The following is a 23,080-nucleotide window of genomic DNA, read 5'->3' as shown; positions in this document are numbered from 1 at the left end:
AATGCGGACCTGGGACATGCCTCTGCGGGGCGGCCGCTCACCTGTTGATGATGAGCGACAGGGGCCACTTGACGATGTAGTCGAAGGAGAAGGCCTCCAGGCCGCTCAGCGTGAGCTCGGTGGGGTCGGCATGGGTCATCGCCTTCTCCTGCTTGGTCTCGATGGCCAAAACTCGCAGCAGCTGAGTGATGAGGTCGTGAGGCATCAGGTCAATCTGGGGAAAAAGAAATAAAACGAAGCATCCGATTTTTAGAGGGAAAGGCCAAAAGTCAAGTCCTGACCCCAAGGGGATGGGAAGGCGAGTCAGTCCCGAGGTGAGTTTCTCTGAATTCTGCGTCTAGATATTGGGGGCTTGCGTGAAGGACAGCCAAGCATCTAAGGATAAACCCTAGTTCAAAACGAAGCCACTGCCCATTCAAACAGACAAAGAAAAACACAGATGAGTTGCTCTCTACTAACAAATGCCCCAGCTGCTGCAGATGGCACGGGCAAGAAACCACACGGCAGATAAACCCGAAGCCCCAGGATGGAAACCTTCCCGCCACAGTGAGCGCCAGGCCCAGGCTGAGGGGTGGAGCCGTCTGGCGGATGACGGAGCTGGACAGGCCGAACACACTCCCACAGCGTCACTCACTGCTTAGCCAGCGCCAGCCACACGACACGCGTGTGACACAGCTCCTCCGAATCCACGGAAGATGACATGACAGAAAATAAAGGCAACAACAAAGATGAAAGATGAAGAAACAAGCAGCTAACGAACAGACAAAAACGCTCACCTAACCGAAACGAAAATCTGAACACATTTTCCCTGCGCATCAGAGTGACAGACGTGTGCAGACGGCAGCCCCGCTTGGTCCAGTGTCCTGAGACTAAACCCCGGTGAGATCATTCTGGCTGTGCAGGGGCCACACACTTTGACCCAATAATCTCACTGCTAGAAATTTATCCTATAAAAATACTCTTGGCACCTAACAGACCCCAAAACACATGATGCAAGAATGTGCAGGGTCACGAGAAGAAACATGACCGCAGGACGGCGGCGGCAGCGCCCACTCTCAGCAGCGGACAGAGCCACCGATGGGAGGTTGGAGGGAGGAGGGGACCCAGCGACACGGCACAGCGACCTCACGACCCGGCACTGCCTGCACACTCGCCTCACGGGCACACGGAACATTCTCCGGGGTACACCTCAGGCCACAAAACAAATCAATAACTTTTACAAAACTGAAGTCACACAAAGCATGTTCTCTGACCACAAGATGAAGTCAGAAATAAGGAACAGGAGAAAAACCAGAAAATTAACAATCGTGTAAATCAAGCACAACCAACGAATGGATCCGAGGAATCACCAGGGAATTAGAAAACACACTGAGACACTGGAAATGAAAACACAAAATACCAAAACCTAGGGGGTGCCCTGCGAGCCCCGCTCCCAGGGAACTTGACAGCTATAAACGCCCCACGCAGAAAGAAGAAAGATCTCAAATCCGTACCCTAACTTTGCAACTTAGGAAACTAGAAAGAGACCCGCGACACGGCTGCGGCCAGCACAGGACGGGGCCGCCCCCCGCAGCCCGTCGCCCACGCCCATCCTGGCGCCACCCCCGGCGGCCCAGGCCCAGAGCCCGCGCCGCCCACCTTGAGGTCGTCTTTGAAGGGGTCTGTGTTCGCGGTGCTCATGCGCAGCGCCAGCTCCAGCAGGGCCTCCAGGCGGGGGGGCGCGATGTCCTCCACCGGCTTCCGGAGCTCCTCCTCGGTGAGGTCCATGAAGTGCACGAGGAAGTCGCCCTGGTCCATCAGGAAGTAGCGCTTGATGGACCTGCGCCGAGAAGGGGGCGGTGAGCACCCCCCGGCGCCTCACCACAGCCACACGCGTGATGCGGCCACGTGTCAGGTGAGGCGGTGGGCAGGGCTGGCGGGCCCCAGGCAGGGACGGGTGGGCAGGGCCCCAGGCAGGGATGGGTGGGCAGGGCTGGTGGGCCCCAGGCAGGGACGGGTGGGCAGGGCCCCAGGCAGGGATGGGTGGGCAGGGCTGGTGGGCCCCAGGCAGGGACGGGTGGGCAGGGCTGGTGGGCCCCAGGCAGGGACGGGTGGGCAGGGCTGGTGGGCCCCAGGCAGGGACGGGTGGGCAGGGCTGGTGGGCCCCAGGCAGGGACGGGTGGGCAGGGCCCCAGGCAGGGACGGGTGGGCAGGGCTGGTGGGCCCCAGGCAGGGACGGGTGGGCAGGGCCCCAGGCAGGGACGGGTGGGCAGGGCTGGTGGGCCCCAGGCAGGGACGGGTGGGCAGGGCCCCAGGCAGGGACGGGTGGGCAGCTGGGCCCCAGGCAGGGGACTGGGGCAGACACTGCCCTGCACAGCTGCAGTCCTCAGACTGGAGACAACCCGGCAGCAGCCCCACTTCTCCCAAGATGGGACAGGACCATTCGGAGTGACCCCTGATCTCAGCCCCATACCCCGCATGCCCCGCCCTCCCCAGGAAGGAGGGTGCAGAGAACCACCTCAGGTGGGCCACCAGCTCCTCCTCCTCCATCAGGAAGTCCAGCAGCACCTTGCTGGCGTAGTCGAACGCCTTCTCGATTTGCTCCACGTACGCCCGCTCCTTCAGCGTGTAGATAATCTCTTTAGCCACCGGGCAGGTGACGTGGTGGCCACACTCTCTGACCACATTGAGATACTTTCCTGAAGAGACAAAGGAAAGCGGAATGGAAACTTTATCACGTGTGCAGTAAATCTCAGGCCTGAAGGCTCAGCTGTCTGCGTCCAAACGCCAAGGGAGTGGACTGGACTCAGCTCCGCAAACTCAGTTTCCCAGGAGAGAAACACAACTGCCGGCTACCAAGGACAGGGGCCGCAGTGAACCGGGGCAGCTCTTCCTGCAGGCAAATCTCTGATCCAGAGCACAGAAGCAATCTCCAAAAGGCCTATGAGAACCAGACCATCACCACCTCCCAGCCCCTTCCATAGGGTCCCTGCGTCCCTCTCCGGCACGAGGCCAGGCCCTGACCCATGTGGTGGTGACTAAAACTGCCGCTGGCCCAGCAGGCCTGTGTCCTTCATGGTTTTCCCACGGTTGTGATGAGATTTTCAGGAATTAAAAAGTAAAAATAAAGAAAGAAGCCACCTGTGAGATGGCCTCCTGGGGTCAGAGACAAAGCGAAGGTGGCCAGTGTGTCCAGAAGTGGCCTGGAGACCAGCAACTCAGGTGCGGGTGACCGCCACGGCCCGACTCGGCACCACCGCAGCCCGCAGAGGCCAGTCCGGACCTCGGGCCCCAGCCCGCGCCCGCACCTGTGCTCAGGATCTTGCCGGCCACCTTCTGCAGGAAGGACGGGATCTGCGGCTGCACCACGGTGTAGCGCTGGTCCCAGTACTTGTCGTTGTAGTCCTCCTGGATCTTCTCCTTGCGCAGCTCGTGCTCCTCGACCATGAACTCGCTGAGGACCAGGGCGCAGGTCAGCAGGCGCAGAGGCCAGCGCACGCCCTGACTTCCGGCTGCTGCCCCGTGAGCTGGCCTCAGTCTGCACACCTCACGCTGCACGGGGCACTTAACCTGAGACTCAGGGACCTCAGGGGTCGACAGAGCAGGACAGGAAATTAACTTGTCTTTATTTTCATCCACCTCTGAGTGGATCTAGCATTTCCTCCCATCACGGACACAGACAACCGATGACACTCGGGCCCTGTCACCAGCAGACACCAGACACCGCCCATCGCCATTCTCGTGACGCCAGCGAGTGTGACGTTGCGCCCGCGTCTGCCCGTCACGCTGGGTTTCCTTGTTTGGTCCATCAGCAAAGAAATACGTATTTCTACGGCACAGGCTGATCTTTTAAAATGTTTAGACAGACACCTGTCAGGGTAACAGGACTCCCTGAGGCCCGATGCGTTTTGTTTCATGCCCGCAGTAACCAAGGAGAAGCCACGGGCCTCCCGGGCCAGAAGCCCACGCACCACGGCGGCGCCTGACTTGAGGGGATTTTAACGTCCTGCACACACAGAACAATCCGCAGCATGGACAGCCTCCCCGACCCTCCGCACACGGCCACCTGCTGGCAAGCACCTCCCAGTCCCTCAGGGAGGCCACACGAGGGTCCCACCTGTACGGGTCGTGGATGACGCCCCTGTATATCCACTTCTCCAAGACTTCAAAGTAGGGTGCGCTGGCCGCCTTGGTCAGGTGCAGGCACAGCTCCTGCGCCTGGGCGTCCCCCGTGCAGCTCACACTCCGGTCATGGAGCAGGCTCAGCGTCGAGCCCCCCAGGCACTCACTCTTGTCCACTGCGGCGGCTGCAGGGGGGAGGGGGGCTCAGGTCAAGACTGTGGCCTCTCAGGTAGTCCCCGGGCTTCTTACTGGGACATGTACTTCTTTTTGGGATATGCTCAAACTATAAAGTTGCAGCTGCTAATTAAAGCTTATGAATAAAACCTTCCAAACCTTTCCTCCTCGAATTAGTAAAACATGAAGCAACGTGGGCTTTGGCCTCACGATCTGGTGCCCTGCCCCAGCCTCACCTCACACCCGCCCCACCCTGAGCCCGCCACCTGCTGCGCTGCCCTGCCAGGCCGGCGCGTACCAAGGGAGGCCAGGATGTCCACGGTGCGCATGGCCGGCTGGATGTAGAACCAGAGCTTCTGCAGTGACAGCAGGCCCTGCCTGTGCAGCTGCTCCAGCTGGGTGACCAGGATCAGGTACTCCTTCACCAGGGTTCTCATGGCGGCCGCCAAGGCGTGGTTCACCTGCCCGTACTCGAAGGAAGACTTCTCTTCGATGAACCTGTGGAGAAAGACGTATCACATATCCTTAAAAAGGCAAGAGCTACATTTCCAGATGAAACGTCAGACATTCTGCATCCCCTCCTGAAACAGGAAGTGAGTGACTCATGCGAGCCTCTCATCCCAGAGAGGAACCTTTGCCACTGTGTGGTGAGTCAGGACACTGGAATGGCGGCCCATAGGCCCCCCAGGAAGTGTCACGAACAAGGCTGAGTAATAACCAAGACAGGGACTTTCTTCAGAACGGGGGCCAATGTCTTTACAGTCATCAGGACGCGCTCCAGACCCACCAGCCGGCATGCGCTCCCAGGCGCTGGTGCCCACCTGGTCACTGTGGAGTAGCTGGCTGCCACCGGCAGGATCCTGCTCACTAGCTCCCTGATGGACAGGTCCAGGTTGGGGTCCACGAGGAAGGTCCGGCTCTGCCTCCCAGCCAGGGGCTGGGCGGTGATGTACCTGCCGTCCACACCCACCAGCACGTAGAGCAGGTCCTCCACCATGGCTGCCTCCTGGGAGGCCAGGGGCAGCGTGCCTGCGGGACAGACGGCGCTGGGCTCCGCGCGGCACCACGCCCACCGACCCCGCGGCCCCAGGATCTCATCTGCGCGTCAGTCACACTCTCACTCGCCCCCTTCTGTGTAACTTCCTCCAATAGCTGTGGGGTTAAGAGTAAGTTGTTGCATTTGGCTTCAAGTGATCTCACTGGGGAACCAGAGGCTGAGATTCCAAAGCTGCCAGGACAGGTCCGGGCCCAGGCAGCGTGATGGCCCTGGAGTGTAGGGGTCTCACTGCACCCCGCGCTCCACTGCACTCGAGTGAGTGCAACTGGTAAGGAGATAAAGGCAGGAGTTCAAAAAGCACTTCCAGGCCTGTAATCCCAGCACTCTGGGAGGCCGAGGCAGGAGGCTCCCTCGAGGTCAGGAGTTCAAGACCAGCCTGAGCAAGACCGAGACCCCTCGTCTCTACTAAAAATACAAAGAAATGATCTGGACCGCTAAAAATATATACAGAAAACAATTAGCCGGGCATGGTGGTGCATGCCTGTAGTCCCAGCTACTGGGGAGGCTGAGGCAGGAGGATTGCTTGAGCCCAGGAGTGTGAGGTTGCCGTGAGCTGGGCTGACACCACAGCACTCTAGCCTGGGCAATAGAGTGAGACTGTCTCAAAAAAAAAAAACGCAAAAGTCCTAGAATGGAAACGGGCTGCGAGGAAGGGACACCAGGGGAGGGGTGGCAGGCCCAGGTTGCGGGGGGCAGCAGACAGTGTCCCCACAGGGCCCCAGGCAGGTTGGGGCACCCATGTTGGCCAGGCCACCCCACACCCAACCCAAACCGGGGCCTGCCAGCCCGGGAAGGTGCCACACGCACCCTGCAGTTTACAAAATCCCTTTGTTGTGCTCACACAGCTGTTGGGACCAAGCGTCCTGTGACTGCTCGACTGGAAGCTCCTGGTGCAGCTGCGACCAGTTTCTGCACCAGCCTCACGGCCACAGTGAAGCAGACTAACCCCCCACACCTCCTCTTGACTCTGGACCAGCGATGGGGCAAAACGCTGCAGGTGCTCTATGGCCTGAATTTGCAAAGTCTCGTTTTTCAATCCAAACAGGTACTTGTGAATTATGGCACGCAGCCCACAGTGCATCAGTGGACACGTCCCAGATCCCAACAACCCGTCCTGAAAGGACTATGTGGTCCCCCGTCTGCATTTTGTCTACAAGACACACTGCTCTGAAGAGGCCGCTGAGAGCACCGCTGTGGCAGGAGTGTAGGAATCACAGATCGCTGTTCAGAGCAAACTTCCCCATGGGACTGACACCCTGGGTCTGTGCCAGGGCACCAGGGGCACGGTGCGGGAGGTGTCAGCTGCAGCCCAGCCCTGCTCTGGCAGGAGGGAGGAAGAGCCTGCGGAGGACCCTGGTGAGCCGGCACGTGCAGCCGCACAGGGCTGGGAAAGGGGAGGATGGTGGCGGGCGGGACGCACTGTTAGACCTGGAAAAGGGGGCCCTGAGGAGGGCTGGCCGTGCCCATGTTTTGTTGCGGGCTCCCGCCAGGGCAGCACCCCACGAGCACCGGAGTCGTGAAATTCCCGGGGAGCTAGAAATAAACGCATCACGTACCTATAGGCAAAGTCGTGTCGGTGCTTAAACCCGAGCCAATCAGGAAATCCCCGACCAGTGCGGGCCTCTCATACACCCACGCCGGGAAGACAGGCAGGTGCTGGCCTGAATTTTTTTTGTTTTGCTTGTCTCGAAGCATCTTTCTTGTAAGTTCCAGAGACTAACGAGGATATTTTTTAAAACAAAAACAGAAGAGTATCAACTACAGAAACAACGGTGATCTAGCACCTCTTATATTATCCTAGGTAGAGACTGAACCCACCCTTCGAAGTGAGGTATCCCAGGGATGGAAAAACATGCACCATGTGTACCCGCCATCAAATGGCTACCGGCTGACCAACATTAAAGTGCTCACATGGTAGCGACACTTGCTGGGTGCCAGTCGGGGGCTGAATCTACAACTCACGGAAGCGGAATGCACCATGTGGGGGAAGGACAGGCTTGTGGCACTGGCTTGGGCAGGGCAAACAGCATCACATGTGACCACAATGTTTGTACCCCTAAAAATATCCTGAATAATAATAAAAAAAAAAAAAAGCAAAAAACCCAGAAGGGAGTGCTTCTACTAATGTGCAAATACTAAAATAAAATGCACTTGTCTGCGCCTGTCGCCATGTGAGGGGCTGGGGAAGGAGAGAGACAGGGAGACCCAACCCCCCTCCCAGGGGTCTCGGGCCGGTGCGGGGCCCACCCCTGAGTCCCGGCACAAGCGGTGGGGAACCGTGAGGGAAGGGGCTGCCTCTCCACATAGAGCAGGGCTTTCAGACCAGGACACACCACCTAGAATCTGAATCTCTTTCTTCCTGGCAGCAACTAAGTCTAAACGCGACTTGCTGGGTGGAGCCCAGATGTGCACCTCGCCCTGAAGAAGGGCCTGGGGGACAGACCTGGGAGGAAGCACGCAGGCAGCCGGCACGTGACGGAGCCCTCGCCCTGCGGCGGCCCTGGCCACCAGAGGCTGACAGGCCAGGTGCACTGGCACAGCTGGCACAGCTTTTGGAAGCACTGAGTCCCCGTCAGGGCGGGCAGTGCTAGGAGCGGGTGCAAACCAGCACTGCGTTTAGCGACGAGCCTCGGTTTCCTCACATGTCACATGGGAAAAGCGGTGTGAGGGCTGCGACGTGGGCAGAGGGTCACCACCACGTCGGGCACACAGACATGCCCCACTAGCATCGGCCGTGTCCTTGTCAGAGCTTTGCACCGGACACGCACACGCTAGGCGCCCTCACAGGGACGCAGCTCTGAAGAGGAGCTGGAAGGTCAGAGTGGCTGGGGTGTGGCAGCTACAGCAGGGCCTTGGGGATGACTCACATCAACAAAATGAGAGAATAAGCACTAAGTGTAAAAGGAAGAAAATAACCCTGAAAATATAATAACGTAGAAAGTATAATCTCAAAAATAGTCATAAATTGAAAGAGGCGGCCGGGCGCGGTGGCTCAAGCCTGTAATCCCAGCACTCTGGGAGACCAAGGTGGAAGGATCACTTGAGCTCAGGAGTTTGAGACCAGCCTGAGCAAGAGCGAGACCCCTTCTATACTATACATAGAAACAAATTAGCCAAACAACTAAAGAAATACAAAAAATTAGCTGGGCATAGTGGCACATGCCTGTGGTCCCAGCTACTCGGGAGGCTGAGGCAGGAGGATCGCTTGAGCTCAGGAGTTTGAGGTTGCTGTGAGCTAGGCTGACGCCACGGCACTCTAGCCCCGGCAAGAAAATGAGACTCTACCTCAAGGAAAAAAAAAAATTAAAGGAGGAAAATGGGGAGTCATTTGTGTTGGCTCAGATTCCGTCACCACCTTGAGATAGGTGAGCCTGGCTCCCCAGCTAAGGCAGAACCTTACTGCCACTGCTTGGCTGTTCTTGTCCAGAACAGCGGCACTCAAAATTCTTAGCTAAAAAACAATTACCCATAAAGAGCTAGGTCACAACCGTTAAGCCTCAGCCTCTGTAAATCAGATTCACTTTTAGTAAATGACAGAGAGACGTGCCCATCTGGCAGACGGGTGCACAGCGAGCGTGGGCGCCTGTGGACAGCCCTGGATGCGGTACCTGCTGCAATGCGGACCCCGTGGCCACGCTGCCCAGCTGCTTCCTCAGCTCCTCGAGCTCCTGCATGGAGATCTTGGAGGCCGCGGTGGGGACGCTGAAGCCGGTGGTGCTGCCCACGGTGGCTGTAAGCTCAGCTCTGTCTTTCGCATTCTGCTGTAAATACTGCAGAGTCTGGAAATTGCAGAACCATTCGTTCATCCTAGGCTGGCATGTTTGTGTACCTCGCCAGGTAAAGCAAACCCCCCCTTCCTTCTTTTCTAACTCCAATCACCACACAAGGGAGTGAAAGAAGGGGGCTCCCTGTTGGCTCATTGGCTATGGGTGGTCTGTGAATGCTTCATGCCACATGGCAGCACCTGCCACGTCTCCAAAACACAAGGCGAAGGGAATCCCACAGCCTGCTTTGAAAGTCCATCCTGCATTCTGCTGCCAGAGGCAAGCTTTCCTCCACATTGCACCCGAGGCTCCCTGGCTGCGCCGACCACGTCCCCTTCTCTGTCCCTAGCACTGGTGGCCCAGAAGCACCCAGCTGCACCCATCACCTCTAATAGGAGAGTGGAGACCTAACACGTCACCGGCCGGCTACCCAGCCTCAACGTGTATTTTTCTTAGTATCAAAGTAACGTGTGGCAGGCAGAAACCCAGCACTCACTGGAAAGTCACACTGCCCGAGCTGGAGGCACCTAATGTCGATACTGCCCGTGTTCACTCCCATCAGGAGTTACTTCTCCTCCTGACCCACCAGACAACGTGCACCGAAGGGCCTCAAAGTGTTACTGGTGTGAGGCCGGGAAGAGCCCACGAGTGACACGGTCAGAGCAGGCAGGTGGACATTCCACACACGTGCGAGGCATCAACTCCGTGACACAGGCCTAATTAGGAACACGCATCTTCCACAGACACTGACAGAACATTCTTTTCTGATACCCCCAAGGCGGGTAAGGGACGAGGGCTGGTACAGGCACTTACCTCCTTGTCCTCTGTGAGCTTTGACAACAGGTACACAAGCGGGTCAAGGTTCCTTGTATTTTTAGATTTCAGTTCATCATATTTCTTTAGAAAGTCTTCCGGAGTACGAGAAAACTCTGCAATTTTAACCTCAAAAACACAAACATGAGTAATTTGATGACAATAATTAATGCAGCACTTCAAAAAAAAATCTTCAAGAAAATTAAACACAAAGCCAAAATAAAGTTAAGTCAGGTAGTCTAAATAACCATGTATTTTTAAAATAAACCAAGAAAACTCACTTAAACGTTTTGTTAAATCTGCCCATGTTTTCTTGTATGGTTTCTCTTTTATGGTACTTAAGCTTTAGGTCAGATGACAGCCACGGTTCTTCCCAGTAGTCTGCACATCCATTTATACGCTTAAGTCCACTCTCTCTGGAATCTATCACTATGCACAGGCTCAGCGGTTGTCATGCTCCATGGTTTCCAATGCACCCTCTATTTACTTGTATTTACCAAATATAACTGTATGTGTCCCTGAGCTCCCTGTGACACTCAGGTAACCTAATTATCCTTCCGCCACTGTGAGCTATTTAAATAACTGATGCTGCTTAATGTGTATTGATTTGTTTTTGAGACAGGTTCTTGCTCCGTCACCCAGGCTGGAGGGCACAGCTCACTGCAGCCTCACACTCCTGGGCTCAAGTTATTCTCCTGTCTCAGCCTCCCGAGTGACTGGGATTACAGGTGTGCACCACCACACCTGCCTAATCTCAAAAAAATTTATTTTTATAAACTGAGTCTTGCTATGTTGCCCAGACTGGTCTTGAGTTCCTGGCCTCACGCGATCCTCCTGCCTTGACCTCCCAAAGTGCTGGGATGACAGGCGTGAGCCTCTGCACCCAGCCCATACTGCGTTCTAAAAAATAGATTTCAAATTCAAAGTCATCTTTTATAATAAAAGGTATATGATTTTGAATTGCATACTATTTAACTACAGAAATAACACTCAAAAGGGATTTCAAAGTGGTTAATCCCAGTAGCTTCCCTCTGCATCCAAGGAATGCCTGTGTGTCATGAATCTCCCTCCCTGTGGGCACGTGTCAGAGCCAGGGCTTGAAGCCTAGTTCTCGCCCTTGGAGGAGCCAGCAGAATCACAGCAGAGCACAAACCTCCCCAAGAATCACAGCCAAGCGCACACCACCACCTCCACCTCCCCGAGAATCACAGCCGAGCACACACTGCCATGAAAAGCTTTTGGTAAGTGCCATCCATCTGCTGTCATCGCTGGCCCTGCTGAGGCCACCAGGGCAGGCACTCACCTTGGCACTGTGAGCAGAGACGGTGGTTGTGACATACGGGGTCCTGTTCTTCTGCAACAGGTCGATGTAGACCTCGGCCCCATCCCCTCCATGGACACGCAGCAAGCTGAGCAGCTCATTGACATCGTGGTGAATCCGAAATTCACTCATAGTTTTAGCTCTAAGACACCAACATCACGATGTGTTCTCCTAAAGGTAACAGGAAAGCTGTTCATAAAATTAAAGTCCTATAAATAAAACATTTTTTAAACAATCAAACTTGGCCAAGGCCAGGCCTTTGACAAACCAAATCATTGCCTTGCCCTGGCCTGGCTGGGGCCCCTCCCCCAACACCACAACAGCCTCTTCCTGGCCATCCTCTCCCTCAGTGTGCGGCCCTCAGGGCTTTGCTATCACCCCAGAGTTCACCCCTGCCCCCAGTCCAGCTTCCAGGCTCACGCCACGGCTCGGGAGCTGGCACCCCGTGGGCAGAGTGAATGTGGCTCTGGAGGCCCTGGCTTTCCTTTTTCCCAGGTGACTCCCACACACAGGGCCCAGGGCCAGTAGGGCACTGCTCCCCTCAGCTGCTGGACTGAGCTTTCTGGCCCCAGCTGTGCAGACATGACCCCCTTGGGGTCATGCACAGGAAGCTCTGCACAGGGCTAGGCCGTGGCCCTGTCCTGGCAGAGAGAGTCCCACCCACCGCTCTCGACCCTGACCTGTCCAGCTGCAGCCACGCTCATGCCTCCAGCTCCGTGTCTTCTCTGCACTCTGGTACCTGGGACACCTCCTCGTCCGGTCCAAGCTTGGTTACCTACGAAGATACTTTGGGTAAGATTTCTTCTGAAAGACGAACGTACGTTCCCTACGCATTTGAGCTGCACAGGGCTGCCTTCCAGCTCCCCGGCCCTGCAGACCAGCTGCCCCAGGGTCTTGCGGTTAGACACACAGGACATGGGATCAAACCCCTAACAGACATTCCCAGTGGGCGGCAGCAGGCGGCGTGGGGACTTCCACGTTCCCACTAATAACTGGTTGTCAGCCATTGCCATCAAGAGTGCTGATACAAGGACATTGATACAAATGCACACAGACAATTTGCCATAGGTTCAAGAATAAACATAGGTAAACTTTATAAGCTTTACATAAACACTACAATTCACCTACCCAAGGGTTCTTCATTTGAGATCCATGAATAGTAGATGAACCCTTGGAAATCACAGGCAAAATCATTTGTGAATTTTCTGAGATGGTCTTTCAACAAATTCTCAAAGGCTCTGTGGGCTCTGTCAACCAAGAAAGGTCGACAACTACTGTGCTAACCTCTCCAGTGAGGACAAGCCACGAGGTAAACAAACATCAAGTACAGAAGACTAGGCACACACTCCCATAACATGCTAATTTACTGGTGAGTATTAACTTGGAACTCTGCAGTGAGCGAGGAAGACTTTGATCTTGCGTGACAGAAAACAGTTTCGCGGCATGTGAACGTCGACGCTAGTCAGAGCCAGGCTACCTCCAGACATGAAAGCAGAATGATAAGCACGCCTGCAGAAGTCGCCAGCACATGTGCTTTTGAATCAGGAGGTGCTCACGGTAACTACAGCCATGAGCGCAAGACCGGCAGGGAGCAGGCAGATGGACTCTGACGTGGCTGCTTCTGGACTGGGGACGCTGGACAAGGGGCTTGTCCTCTCTAAGCTTCCTCTGCAAAGGGAGAGAAGCAGATCCTCCTCGAGTTGTGCTGGAGATTGAGTAACATCGCTCTTCATAGCCCCGAAGGGCTCTCAGGTAGCACATTCTCGCACAACTGTTACTAGGAAAGGAGGACGGATGCTGTTGTCGTGACTACTATGACCACCCACCTGGAAGTGCTAACTCATCTGGGAAACAGTTTTACAACAGGGAAGTTGGATCCAAATCACCGACAGCATCCTCAACTACCAGCTACCTCCTGAAAAGTCACAGGTAGCCCTGAATGAGGCACTAACTCCTCACAAAACAAGAAAGACAACACAAAACTTTCCGACTGGTGGCCCCTTTGAACGCAAGGACCGTCGGTTTCACTTGCATTTCACCAGCTTCCCAAAGATTGCGGGTCGTCCTGTAACTGAGGGCTGAGCACCGCCGCGGTCCTGCTAGATGGCAAGATCGTCTGCCCAAGAGACAAAGCACCCCCACCAGACACAAGCGGGCAGAGAGAGCTACTTCTGAAGAAAGAGCATCTAAGTGAATATTTGTTTAAAACTATCTTCAGGAAACTTTACATTTGTGGTAAAAACAGAAGCACAGACATCACCACACTGTGAGTGTTAATCCTACGAGAGCCTGCCGCGAGACCGTGGGCACAGAGCTGACAGGAAGCAGCTCTGCCCTGCACGAGCACTTCCCCCAGGGACCTCTGGGAATGTACTGGGGCAACTTTGGGTTGTCACGTGAAAGGTGCGCTTGGCATTTAGTTGGCAAGGGCCAGGGATGCCAAACATCAACAGAACTGTCCCGCCAAAAATGCCAGCAGTGTGCCCACTGAAAAACACAACTTTGAAGAACGTTTAGCTGTAACAACTCACTTGGTCTTTTTGATGGTCCTGAGCTCTTAGTCACCACAATGGACAAACCCAATGTCTGCACAGGACTTACCTTTTTCTCACACTGAGTATGAGCTACTGCAGGGACCGGTGAGAAGGAAGCAACAGCACGGATATCTCTTTCCACCAATGGTGAGCTGGGCACACCCTCCTGATGAACAGCAATTGATTAAAACAGAAGTGAAAAAGAGCCCCTGTTGAGAGTTCAAAGCTAGCTGTATAAACTGGCTTACAAAACATTGTACAATTTGTGAAAAATGTCCACAGGCCGAACGCTTTTACAAAGGAAAGTACATTCGTGCGCTACTTAAAGATGGGGATACGTTCTGAGACGTGTGTTGTCAGGCGACTGTGAGTGCGCTTACACAGACCCACACAGTCTAGCCTACTGCATACACCTGGGCCACAGACCTGTGTGCAGCATGTTACTGGACTGAATACTGCAGGCAACTGTAACGCAGTGGTCAGCATTCGTGTACCTAACACATCTAAACACAGAAGAGGTACAGGAAAAACATGGCAGTATAGGCTTCGGGGACTACCGCCCTATAGGAGGTCTACCATTGATGGGAACACCCTTCTGTGGCACGTGACCCTGTGAGATGAAAAAGTCTGAATCTGTACAGAAGCTCTTCTTACTCCTAAAAATGACCGGTTGGCAATGTAGCCACAAACCTTCATTTCTAGGATGAAATAACAAAAAACTTTTTATTTTTTTTTTAGTCTCTTCAAGAAACAGTACCCCCTTTTCTCTGATATGCCCACGTGTATAAGTCCTGCCAAATAATAAAATACTTTGGGCCAGAAGTGGAAAGTCAGAGCCTCTGTAAGCCACACATGTCCATCCTGTGCAGTAGATGTCAAGGACAGTGTGATTCCCTTCGCAATCACCGTTTAATTAGGCAACTGTTTTTGTGTTAAGACAGGGTCTTGCTCTGTTTCCCAGGCTGGAGTGCAGTGGCCAGATCCCAGCTCACCGTAGCCTCGAACTCCTGGGCTCAAGTGACCCTCCTGCCTCAGCCCCACGAGTAGCTGGGACTATAGGTGCACCACCATGCCCGGCTAATTTTCACTTTTTGTAAAGACAGGGTCTCACTATGTTGCCCAATCTGGTCTTCAACTTCTGGCCTCAAACAATCCTCCCACCTTGGCCTCCCAAAGTGTTGGGATTATATATAAGCAGGAGCCATCATGCCCACCCTTAATTAGTTAACTCTTCGGGCAAACATTTGCCTCTCCTGCTGTAAGCGCCACGTTGGCAGCGACCTCCTCTGATTTCTTCGCCCACGCACCCTGAGCACCCAGCACAGGGTCCTGCCCCTCTCGGGAGCCGATGGGATGAGGGGACTGGAACGGTGGACCGAACCCTGGCAGGCCAGGAAAGAGCCTGTGCACTAAGGTAAACGGAAGTCACTCTAGGGCTTTACGCAAAGAGCTACAATAAAACGCATATTTCCCAAAAGCCACTTGGGCTCCAGTTAGTGACTGGTTTGGAGGGAACAAGAATGAACCAGAGCCTGCTGCCGTCCACCAGGTCGGGGAGAGAGAGACCGGGAAAGGGGGCGGGGAGAGCGGGCAGGGAGCAGCAGGGAGGGGGGACGCGGACCGGCTGGGGAGGGGCACCTTGGGACGACCCCGACGCCCGCTCCGCACCCACCACGGCGCTGCTCCGCGCGGACAGGGTGTCGGGCTCTCGGGGACCGCGAGGGGCAGGGAGCGCGAGGGCCCGAAAGGCGTCGGCCCAGAGCCAGCGGCGGAGCCGGGGGCGCCGCACGGCCGGGGAAAAGCGCGGGAAAAGCCGCGCGCCTCCCGCCCGGCGCCACCGCCCCGCCCCGCGGCCCGCCGCACCCGGCCGGGCGGGAACTCACCGCAGACCGCACAGCCGAGCCCCCGGCGCAGCCCTGAGGGCAGCGGAAGTGCTGCGTGACGTCACGTCCGGTCCCGCCCCTGGCTCGCGGACGGTGGCCGGCAGGCTGCGCCAGCCGGCGCCCCAGAAGATGCAGCTGCCCCCCGCGCTGCGCACCCGCCTGGCGGGGGGGCCCGGGGCAGCGGAGCCGCTGCCCGTGGAGCGGGACCCCGCGGCCGGGGCTGCACCCTTCCGCTTCGCCGCGCGCCTGGTACGCTTCCCGCGGGAGCACGAGTTCTTCGAGGTGCGTGGGTTACAGGGGAGGGCAGGCGTCCGGTGAGGCCTGAAGACGGGCCGGAGCCGCGGTGGGCGGGGCCTAAGGCCTGAGGCGGAGCCGGAGCCGCGGTGGGCGGGGCCTAAGACCCGAAGCGGAGCCGCGGTGGGCGGGGCCTGAGGCCTGGAGCGTGGCCGGAGCGGTGGTGGGTGGGGCCTGAGGTCTGAAGACGAGCCGGAGCCGCGGTGGGAGGGACCTAAGGCTGTGCAGCGGGCCCGGAGCCCTCAGGGGGCGGGGCCTAAAGCATGGGGCGGGCCCGCGAGGTGCCCAGCCCCGCCCACGGCACATCTCCTGCAGGACGGGGACGTGCAGAGACATCTCTACCTCCAGGACGTGCTCTCGCAGGTGGCTGAGGCGCCTGAGAGGCCCAGGTGAGCGGTGGAGGGGGTGGTCCTGGGGCCACACCTCCTCTGACCCTGCAGGTGGGAGCGCGTGGCGCTGCCTCCCTCCTCCCACCCCCTGCTTAGCCTATTGCGCATCCTGAGAAGTTCGTGGAAAGAGGCTATGGGCTGGCAAGAGAAGCGCCGGAGCTTTAGGGGACTTCTCTTAAAGGGAGACCAAGTGGCCGCGCCAGCTCTGGCCCCCGAGTGAGATGAGTCTCCTTCGCAGGGTGCCTGAGTTTACCTGTCAGGTGGCCGGCTGCTGCCAGGCGTTCGACGCTCTGGAGGACTACGAGCACCACTACCACACACTGCACAGAAACGTCTGCTCCTTTTGCAGACGGGCCTTCCCCTCGGGACTCCTGCTTGATGCCCACATCCTGGAGTGGCACGACTCACTCTTCCAGCTCCTGTCTGAGCGGCAGGACATGGTGAGTGAGGTCTCCACGCCCACCACCGTCCTGTCCAGCAGGGGCAGGGGTCAGAGCGCCACCGCAGCTCTCTGTCCAGGGCATGCTGGGGGGCTGCGGGGGTCATCTTGGGGCCGGTGGAGGTGAGGCCGTGTCCGTTTCAGTACCAGTGCTTGGTGGAAGGCTGCACAGAGAAGTTCAAGACCAGCAAAGCCCGGAAGGACCACCTGGTGAGGCTTCACCTGTACCCCGCGGATTTCCGGTTTGACAAGCCACAGAAAGGCAGAGGGTAGGTAAGCCTCAGTGCCGCAGTCCTGACCCCAGAAAAGCCTTGGACAGACTCGGATGTGTGGACTCTGAGGACTCAGATGTGACAGTCAGCCTCTGTGTCTCACTTAACGTGGCTGAGACCCTGACCAGCAGGGCATCCAACGCCAGAGCGGGCTGTGCTTACGAAGCCACCACTGCAGGCGGATGGGAGGGGGCGCCTGGCTTTCCGGGCACTGCACTGGGCTCCGTACCGAGGGACTGGCCGGGGTGTCCCTGCCAGCCTTGGGCCCTTTGGTTTGTCACTTGTCCTGCTGGTGGACACATAGGAGCTGGACAACAAAGCCGTTCATCTATGAACATGGTACTGTGTAGAGTACACTGTGGGAAATACCACCGGGAATAACTCTTTAAATCGTGTTGTGTTTGTCTCTTTTTTTAACTGATTCAGTTAGGTGAACCTTCATAACCATCTAAACATTGCATTGATTCAGCTCTTTTCAGGCTGAATTTTCCGCAGTAGCACTTTGCTGGTTAAAGTTGTTGGGAGAACCCACTGTGATGTGAGAGATTTTATAAGGGCTTAAGTATAAAGTAATTCTCTCTTTTCTGAGGGATCATTTTTAAAGAGAAAAACCCTACAATGCTGGATTGAGACATCGGTGTTAGGAGACTATTTTACAGTCGCTGCTTAACTTCAGTAAATTTCTCAGGCTCGTGAAAGACACGTGGCAACCTTGGCAGGCATTTACTCCGTGGCACCATAAAATTAAGATTTTCAAAAGGCAGAGCATAATTGTTAGACATGTAAAATATAGGACTTATTGTATAAACTGTGAATTTTCTGTAATCATGCTCCTTTTGCCAGTAGCCTAAAAACTTATGTTATAAAGTTAGACTATGCTGAAACAGTAAGAAGACACCTTTGCAAGAAAAAAGTCTCTTCCTTGCAGTTTTGTTTTTGGGAAAAAACCGTGTGGCAGGAGCCAGATTGAGCTGGTGCTGACTGCTGTGTCCTCCACAGCCCGGCCACACCAGGGGCCAGCTGGCACACAGCCGCCGAAGCCCTCGGGGACCACAGGGAGCAGTCAGAAGGGGAGGCCATGGAAGTCTGCTCTGAACCCGCAGCCCCCTCCCCAGCACCTGCGGGTGGGAGGTGGACCTACAGCCACAGGTCAGTACCTGGCGTCTTGTTGAAGGAGGTTCTAAACGTGTGCTTGATGGTGAAAATTCTGGTTTGACCCTGGGCCAGTGTTCTGGGAGAAGGAGCACTGGGTAGGGACACTGGCTGCTGCAGAGATGAAAGCCTCGGTGTCTGGGGTCTCTAGGGTAGCTCAGTTCCCCCGGCACACTGTGACCCCTGAAGCCCAGGAATGCGAAGCCCCCGCCTCACTGTCGTCCTCACTGGGATGGGCAGAGCTCGCAATTGCTGCAGTCACAGCCTGGGAGCTTCCCCGCATTGACTCTGCTCTGATTGGGTTAAAGTCTGTTTCAGATCTAATGTGGGAGAAATGTTGAACAAATGGGAAAAAAATGCCAAAGAATCCAAAGACAGGAAGATGAACTTGCGTGTGCCTCGGGGCCTTCTCGCAGTTGCCTGGACTTTGGCCTGTGAGTGGGTCCTGGGAGCCAGGGGCAGGTAGGGCTTCGGTCCCACGGTTGGTTGCAGGAGCCTGAGCCCTAGAGAGCCTGCTGGGAGCCGGCCCTCCCAGCTGAGTACTTCCGAGCAAGCCAGCGAGCGAGCGCCAGTGGCCGGGAGAAGCTCCCACAGGAAGCAGGTCTGAGATGGGCGCAGAAACGGAGCTGCCCCAGGGCCCAGGAGGGCAGCCTGCATGTTCTGAAAGCCCACAGAGGGGGGGACATTCTGGAATAAGAAGGAAACACACAACTGCTGTTGTGAGTTGGCTGTTTGCTGGCGAGGAAAACACAGTCATTTAACATGAGCCCTTTTTCTATTCCAGGATACCTTCTACCATCTGTTTTGGACAGGGTGCATCTCGAGGATTTAAAAGCACCAAGAAAAGAAGCAAACACCACTGACGGACGCAGATGAGAGAAGGGACCAGGCACCTGAGCAGACCCAGAGGCGGGAGGCCCATGTCACGAGTGGCCTTTGTCCACCGCTCCGCTGTGGCCCCCCGGGGGCCAGGCCTTTGTCGTCCTGCAGTCTCCGTCCGCAGGAAACACAGCTGTAGCTGTTATCAGAGCCAGCCAGGGACCCGCAGGTTCTGGGAACGCCCCTGACACTGCGGGGAAAGAGGTGACAACGGCCTCCCGCCCTCTGCAGGGCCCACCCTGAGAATGTACTTTTTAAACACATGAAATAAGTATTTTTCATTGATCTTGAGTTTTCCTTTTCTGTTGAACTAGATAGGGGAGTGATTGGTTATTACCCATGAGTATTGTGTTTTCCACCCTCTGTTTTCAGAAATATCATGAAGTCACAGAGCCCCGAGAGGTGGGTGACTGGCAAGGGTGGGCCACGCATCCAGTCCCTGCCACCCGTCACTGAGAGGGATGCCCAGTTGTCCTCGCCACGCCACTCAAACCTGATGGCGGGACAACGATGCCTAGAGAGGGTGGTCAGTGCCGGGATGCTGGCAGACACTGCGGGGAGGGCGGTGACCCGGCACGGCCTGCCCCACGGAGTGTGCCCCACCTCGAGTGCACCAGCGGGAGGGCACAGGGCTTGCAGCTGGAAAAGCAAGCTGGGACTTGGGGCAGGCGTTTGGAGTGTGGAGACGCACTGGAAGGGCACCGCGTGGCTGGGGCAGGCCTTCCCATGCCGGGGGTCCCGGGGCAGGAGAACGGTGAGTCACAGGGCACCACGTGGCTGGGGCGGGCCTTCCCATGCCGGGGGTGCCGGGGCAGGAGAATGGTGTGTCACAGGCAGCCTTCTGTGAGCACAGGTGCTGATGAGACACTCGTACTCAGCCAAACCTTGTCACAGGCTGCACTGAAGGAACAGGTGGCAAACGCCTTTCTTTCAAGTCATCCAGCATCTAAAAGACAAAACGGGGGTCAACTGCAACAGTAGACGGAACAGAACAAGGACAGTTACACACCACTTAAGGACAGGGACGAAGGCCAGGCGCGGTGGCTCACGCCTGTAATCCTAGCCCTCTGGGAGGCCGAGGCGGGTGGATCGCTTGAGGTCAGGAGTTCGAGACCAGCCTAAGCGAGACCCCGTCTCTACTAAAAATGGAAAGAAATTATCTGGCCAACTAAAAATGTATATAGAAAAAAATTAGCCGGGCGTGGTGGCGCATGCCTGTAGTCCCAGCTACTCGGGAGGTTGAGGCAGGAGGATCGCTTAAGCCCAGGAGTTTGAGGTTGTTGTGAGCTAGGCTGACGCCATGGCACTCACTCTAGCCATGGCAACAAAGTGAGACTCTGTCTCAAAAAAAAAAAAAAGGACAGGGACGTGTTCTGAGAACCAGGTCATTGGTGGTTTTGTCATGTGTGAACATCCCAGAGTGCACTTGCACAAACCTAGATGGGACGGCCCGCCTGGGCTACAAGCCTGTCTAGCACGTCACTGTACTGAACACTGTGGGTAAGTATTTGTGTATCTAAACATGCCCAAACACAGAAAAGGTGCAGTAAAAATATAGTATTATAATCTCAGGGAGGCCGGTACAGTGGCTCATGCCTGTCATCCTAGCATTCTGGGAGGCCGAGGTGGGAGGATCGCTTGAGGTCAGGAGTTTGAGGCCAGCCTGAGCAAGAGCAAGACCCCATCTCTACTAAAAATAGAAAAAATTAGCCAGGCACGGTGCTGAGTCAGCCCTCTGCAAGGCCAGGGGGCCGGGGCTTTGGAGCATCCTGGAGGCAGCTCACCACACACAGTGGTCACTGGGCTCTGGCCAGAGAGAGTTGGGAGTGTGAGAGTTCAGGGCTCCCTCCTGGGGAGGGGCATCTCTGGGATCCCTGGAAGCCCTGGGAGGTGGGCCCGCCGGGTGGGAGGGTGGGAGCGAGGCCTAGCCTGGCTGTGATGATGCCACAGAGCAGCTCCGCCTCCGCTCTGACTCCGCCCAGCCCTGTGCACCCACTGTTCCCAGCAACCCTAAAAACAGACTGACTTGCCTTCTGGGGGGATGACTGTCTGAGGCTTGGACGCCAATTCCCTTCCTCCTGCTTCTCCTCCTGTGCGTACCCACAGGGGCTTAGGCCTGAGCCCTACCCCGACCAGGGCAGTAGGAGGGTAGATGGTTCGGCCCTGCCCTCCTGGGCTCCAGGGAACCTGGCCTCCCCCTTCTGCGGCCCAGGCAGTTAGCAGCCTCCCTGCTCTCTCATGCCCCCTCGTGGGCGGACCTGGGCAGGGTGTCCCGTGTCCAGCGGGGTTGGGACTCTGGCCCAGACCTCCTGCAGAGACCTCAGGCTCTAAGCTCCGGCTGGGGCTGGACAGCATGGGCCAGCCAGAGCCCACCGTGCCTCCCCTGAGAGAGACAGGGCTCTCTGTGGTCACAGGTGAGAGCCTGAGAATCGCATGAAGTTCCGCAGAGATTCACAGGACGTTGTTTCGGGGATTACTGAATTGTAAATGTTTGTTTCACTTGAGGATTAACAACTTTTTTGGAGATGCTTGAAAAACAGGTGGGATGGGGATGGGGACAATACCCCTTGAGAGATGACACCAGTGAGCACAGGATGGGCTTGGAGACTGGAGGAGCCCAGCCGCCCCCAGAGGGGACAGGAGTTAGGCCCAGGCATGTGGGCCTCAGGGCACGATTGCCCTCAGAGCACCCAGGAACTGAGAACACCCGCAGAGCCGCTGACGTCAGAGCCGGGGCGTCTGGGGCCTGGGGGGCGCCGGGGGGCTGTGCCTGCCAGTGGCAGCTGCCCTTCCCCCAGCTGTGCTGCCCTCCCGCCTCCACGGTCGGTCCCTGCGCTCTTCCTGTCCCAACGTCCTGCACTCTTCCTGTCCCAGCGTCTACTTAGTGTGGTGTTTGTTTGCTCTTCTTTTCCTGGTTCCTTAGCCGGCAAGCGGGAGTCATCGGTTTTTCACCTTTCTTGTTTTTAACAGAGCGTTTGGTGCTATGAACTTAGCCTTAGGCTGCTTTAGTGGCAACCCGCAAACTTTGGTATGTTTTCATTTTGACTCAGTCCAAAGACTAATTTCCCTTTTGATTTCATCTTTGACTCAGGGGTTACTTAGAAGCGTGCTACTTCGTTTCCAAATCTGGGGGATTTTCCAGGGGTGTTTCAGTGTTGATTTTCTATTTACTTCATTGTGGTCAGAGAACACACTTTGTCTGATTGAGTCCTGCTAAATTGTTGAGACTTGTGTTACGGCCAGAACGTGGTCGGTCTCGGTGAATGTCCGTGTGTCCTTGGGAAGACAGTGGGCTGCCGCTGGCAGGGGTGGTCAACAAGCACCATTTGGTCCCTGTGGTTGGCGATGCGCCTGTCCACTGTGTTCCTCCTTGTTCTAGCAGTTACTGCGAGAGGATTATTGAAACTTTCGATGTAATTATGGGTTTGTCTGTTTCTCTTTGTGATTATATCAGTTTTTGCTTCATGTATTTTGAAGGAAGCTGTCTTATTAGGTCCGTAAATGTTTTAAATTGTTATGTCCTCTTGAAAAATTCACTGTTTTATCAATATTCTTTATTTCTGCAATGTCTTGGCTCTAAAATCAACTTTGTCTGATATTATTATAGAGACTCCAGCTTTTTTTCTTTTTTTTTTTTCTAGAAACAGGGTCTTATTGATCACTGTCACTCAGCCTCACTCCTGGGCTCCAGTGATCCTCCTGCCTCAGCCTCCCAAGCAGCGGGGACTACAGGCCATGCCCAGCTCTAGCTTTCTTTTGACTAGAGTTAGTGTAGCACTTTCCCCCATCCTTTCACTTTTAGCCGATCTGTGTCTTTATATTTAAAGAGCGTTTCTTGTAGGCTGTGTGTGGTTGGGTCCTGCTGCTTTACCCAGTCTGATAGTCTCTGCCTCCTAACTGGGGTGTTCAGATCATTTATATTTGATGTGTTTATTGATATGGTTAGATTTAGATCTATCATCTTACTAATTATTTCATAAATTCTCATCTGTTCGTCGTTCGATTATT

General features: G+C 55.7%; 2 protein-coding genes across 6 annotated transcripts in view; one reads left to right on the top strand and one right to left on the bottom strand.

Moving 5' to 3' along the window:
* TUBGCP2 (tubulin gamma complex associated protein 2) overlaps window positions 1–15,752 on the bottom strand; it is a 21,098-nt gene extending 5,346 nt beyond the window's left edge. The window contains exons 1-14 of one of the 4 annotated variants that reach the window (XM_045568752.1): window positions 15,648–15,752; window positions 13,832–13,930; window positions 11,911–12,005; window positions 11,213–11,419; window positions 9,910–10,038; window positions 8,941–9,111; window positions 6,889–7,048; window positions 5,097–5,304; window positions 4,574–4,773; window positions 4,097–4,286; window positions 3,288–3,433; window positions 2,498–2,678; window positions 1,639–1,819; window positions 42–214 (exon numbers count right to left, since the gene is read on the bottom strand). In XM_045568752.1, coding sequence (XP_045424708.1) covers window positions 42–214; window positions 1,639–1,819; window positions 2,498–2,678; window positions 3,288–3,433; window positions 4,097–4,286; window positions 4,574–4,773; window positions 5,097–5,304; window positions 6,889–7,048; window positions 8,941–9,111; window positions 9,910–10,038; window positions 11,213–11,362 — 1,889 coding nt within the window. In that variant the 5' untranslated portion in view covers window positions 11,363–11,419; window positions 11,911–12,005; window positions 13,832–13,930; window positions 15,648–15,752. Of the gene's footprint in view, window positions 1–41; window positions 215–1,638; window positions 1,820–2,497; window positions 2,679–3,287; window positions 3,434–4,096; window positions 4,287–4,573; window positions 4,774–5,096; window positions 5,305–6,888; window positions 7,049–8,940; window positions 9,112–9,909; window positions 10,039–11,212; window positions 11,420–11,910; window positions 12,006–13,831; window positions 13,931–15,436; window positions 15,452–15,647 lie in introns of those variants that run through there. The other 3 variants (XM_045568750.1, XM_045568751.1, XM_045568753.1) reach the window with 3 other exon arrangements.
* The window catches only part of ZNF511 (zinc finger protein 511), a 26,211-nt gene continuing 18,855 nt past the window's right edge, over window positions 15,725–23,080 (top strand). Inside the window, exons 1-6 of one of the 2 annotated variants that reach the window (XM_045568759.1) lie at window positions 15,734–15,929; window positions 16,257–16,330; window positions 16,569–16,770; window positions 16,914–17,038; window positions 18,041–18,190; window positions 18,978–19,357. In XM_045568759.1, coding sequence (XP_045424715.1) covers window positions 15,777–15,929; window positions 16,257–16,330; window positions 16,569–16,770; window positions 16,914–17,038; window positions 18,041–18,190; window positions 18,978–19,056 — 783 coding nt within the window. In that variant the 5' untranslated portion in view covers window positions 15,734–15,776 and the 3' untranslated portion in view covers window positions 19,057–19,357. Of the gene's footprint in view, window positions 15,930–16,256; window positions 16,331–16,568; window positions 16,771–16,913; window positions 17,039–18,040; window positions 18,191–18,977; window positions 19,358–23,080 lie in introns of those variants that run through there. The other variant, XM_045568760.1, reaches the window with a different exon arrangement.

This window comes from Lemur catta, chromosome 14 (genome assembly GCF_020740605.2).
Source record: "Lemur catta isolate mLemCat1 chromosome 14, mLemCat1.pri, whole genome shotgun sequence".
In the NCBI taxonomy this organism is placed as follows: domain Eukaryota; kingdom Metazoa; phylum Chordata; class Mammalia; order Primates; family Lemuridae; genus Lemur; species Lemur catta.
The sequence above is the reverse complement of the archived record's forward strand: the minus strand, read 5'-3'. Positions and strand labels throughout refer to the sequence as shown.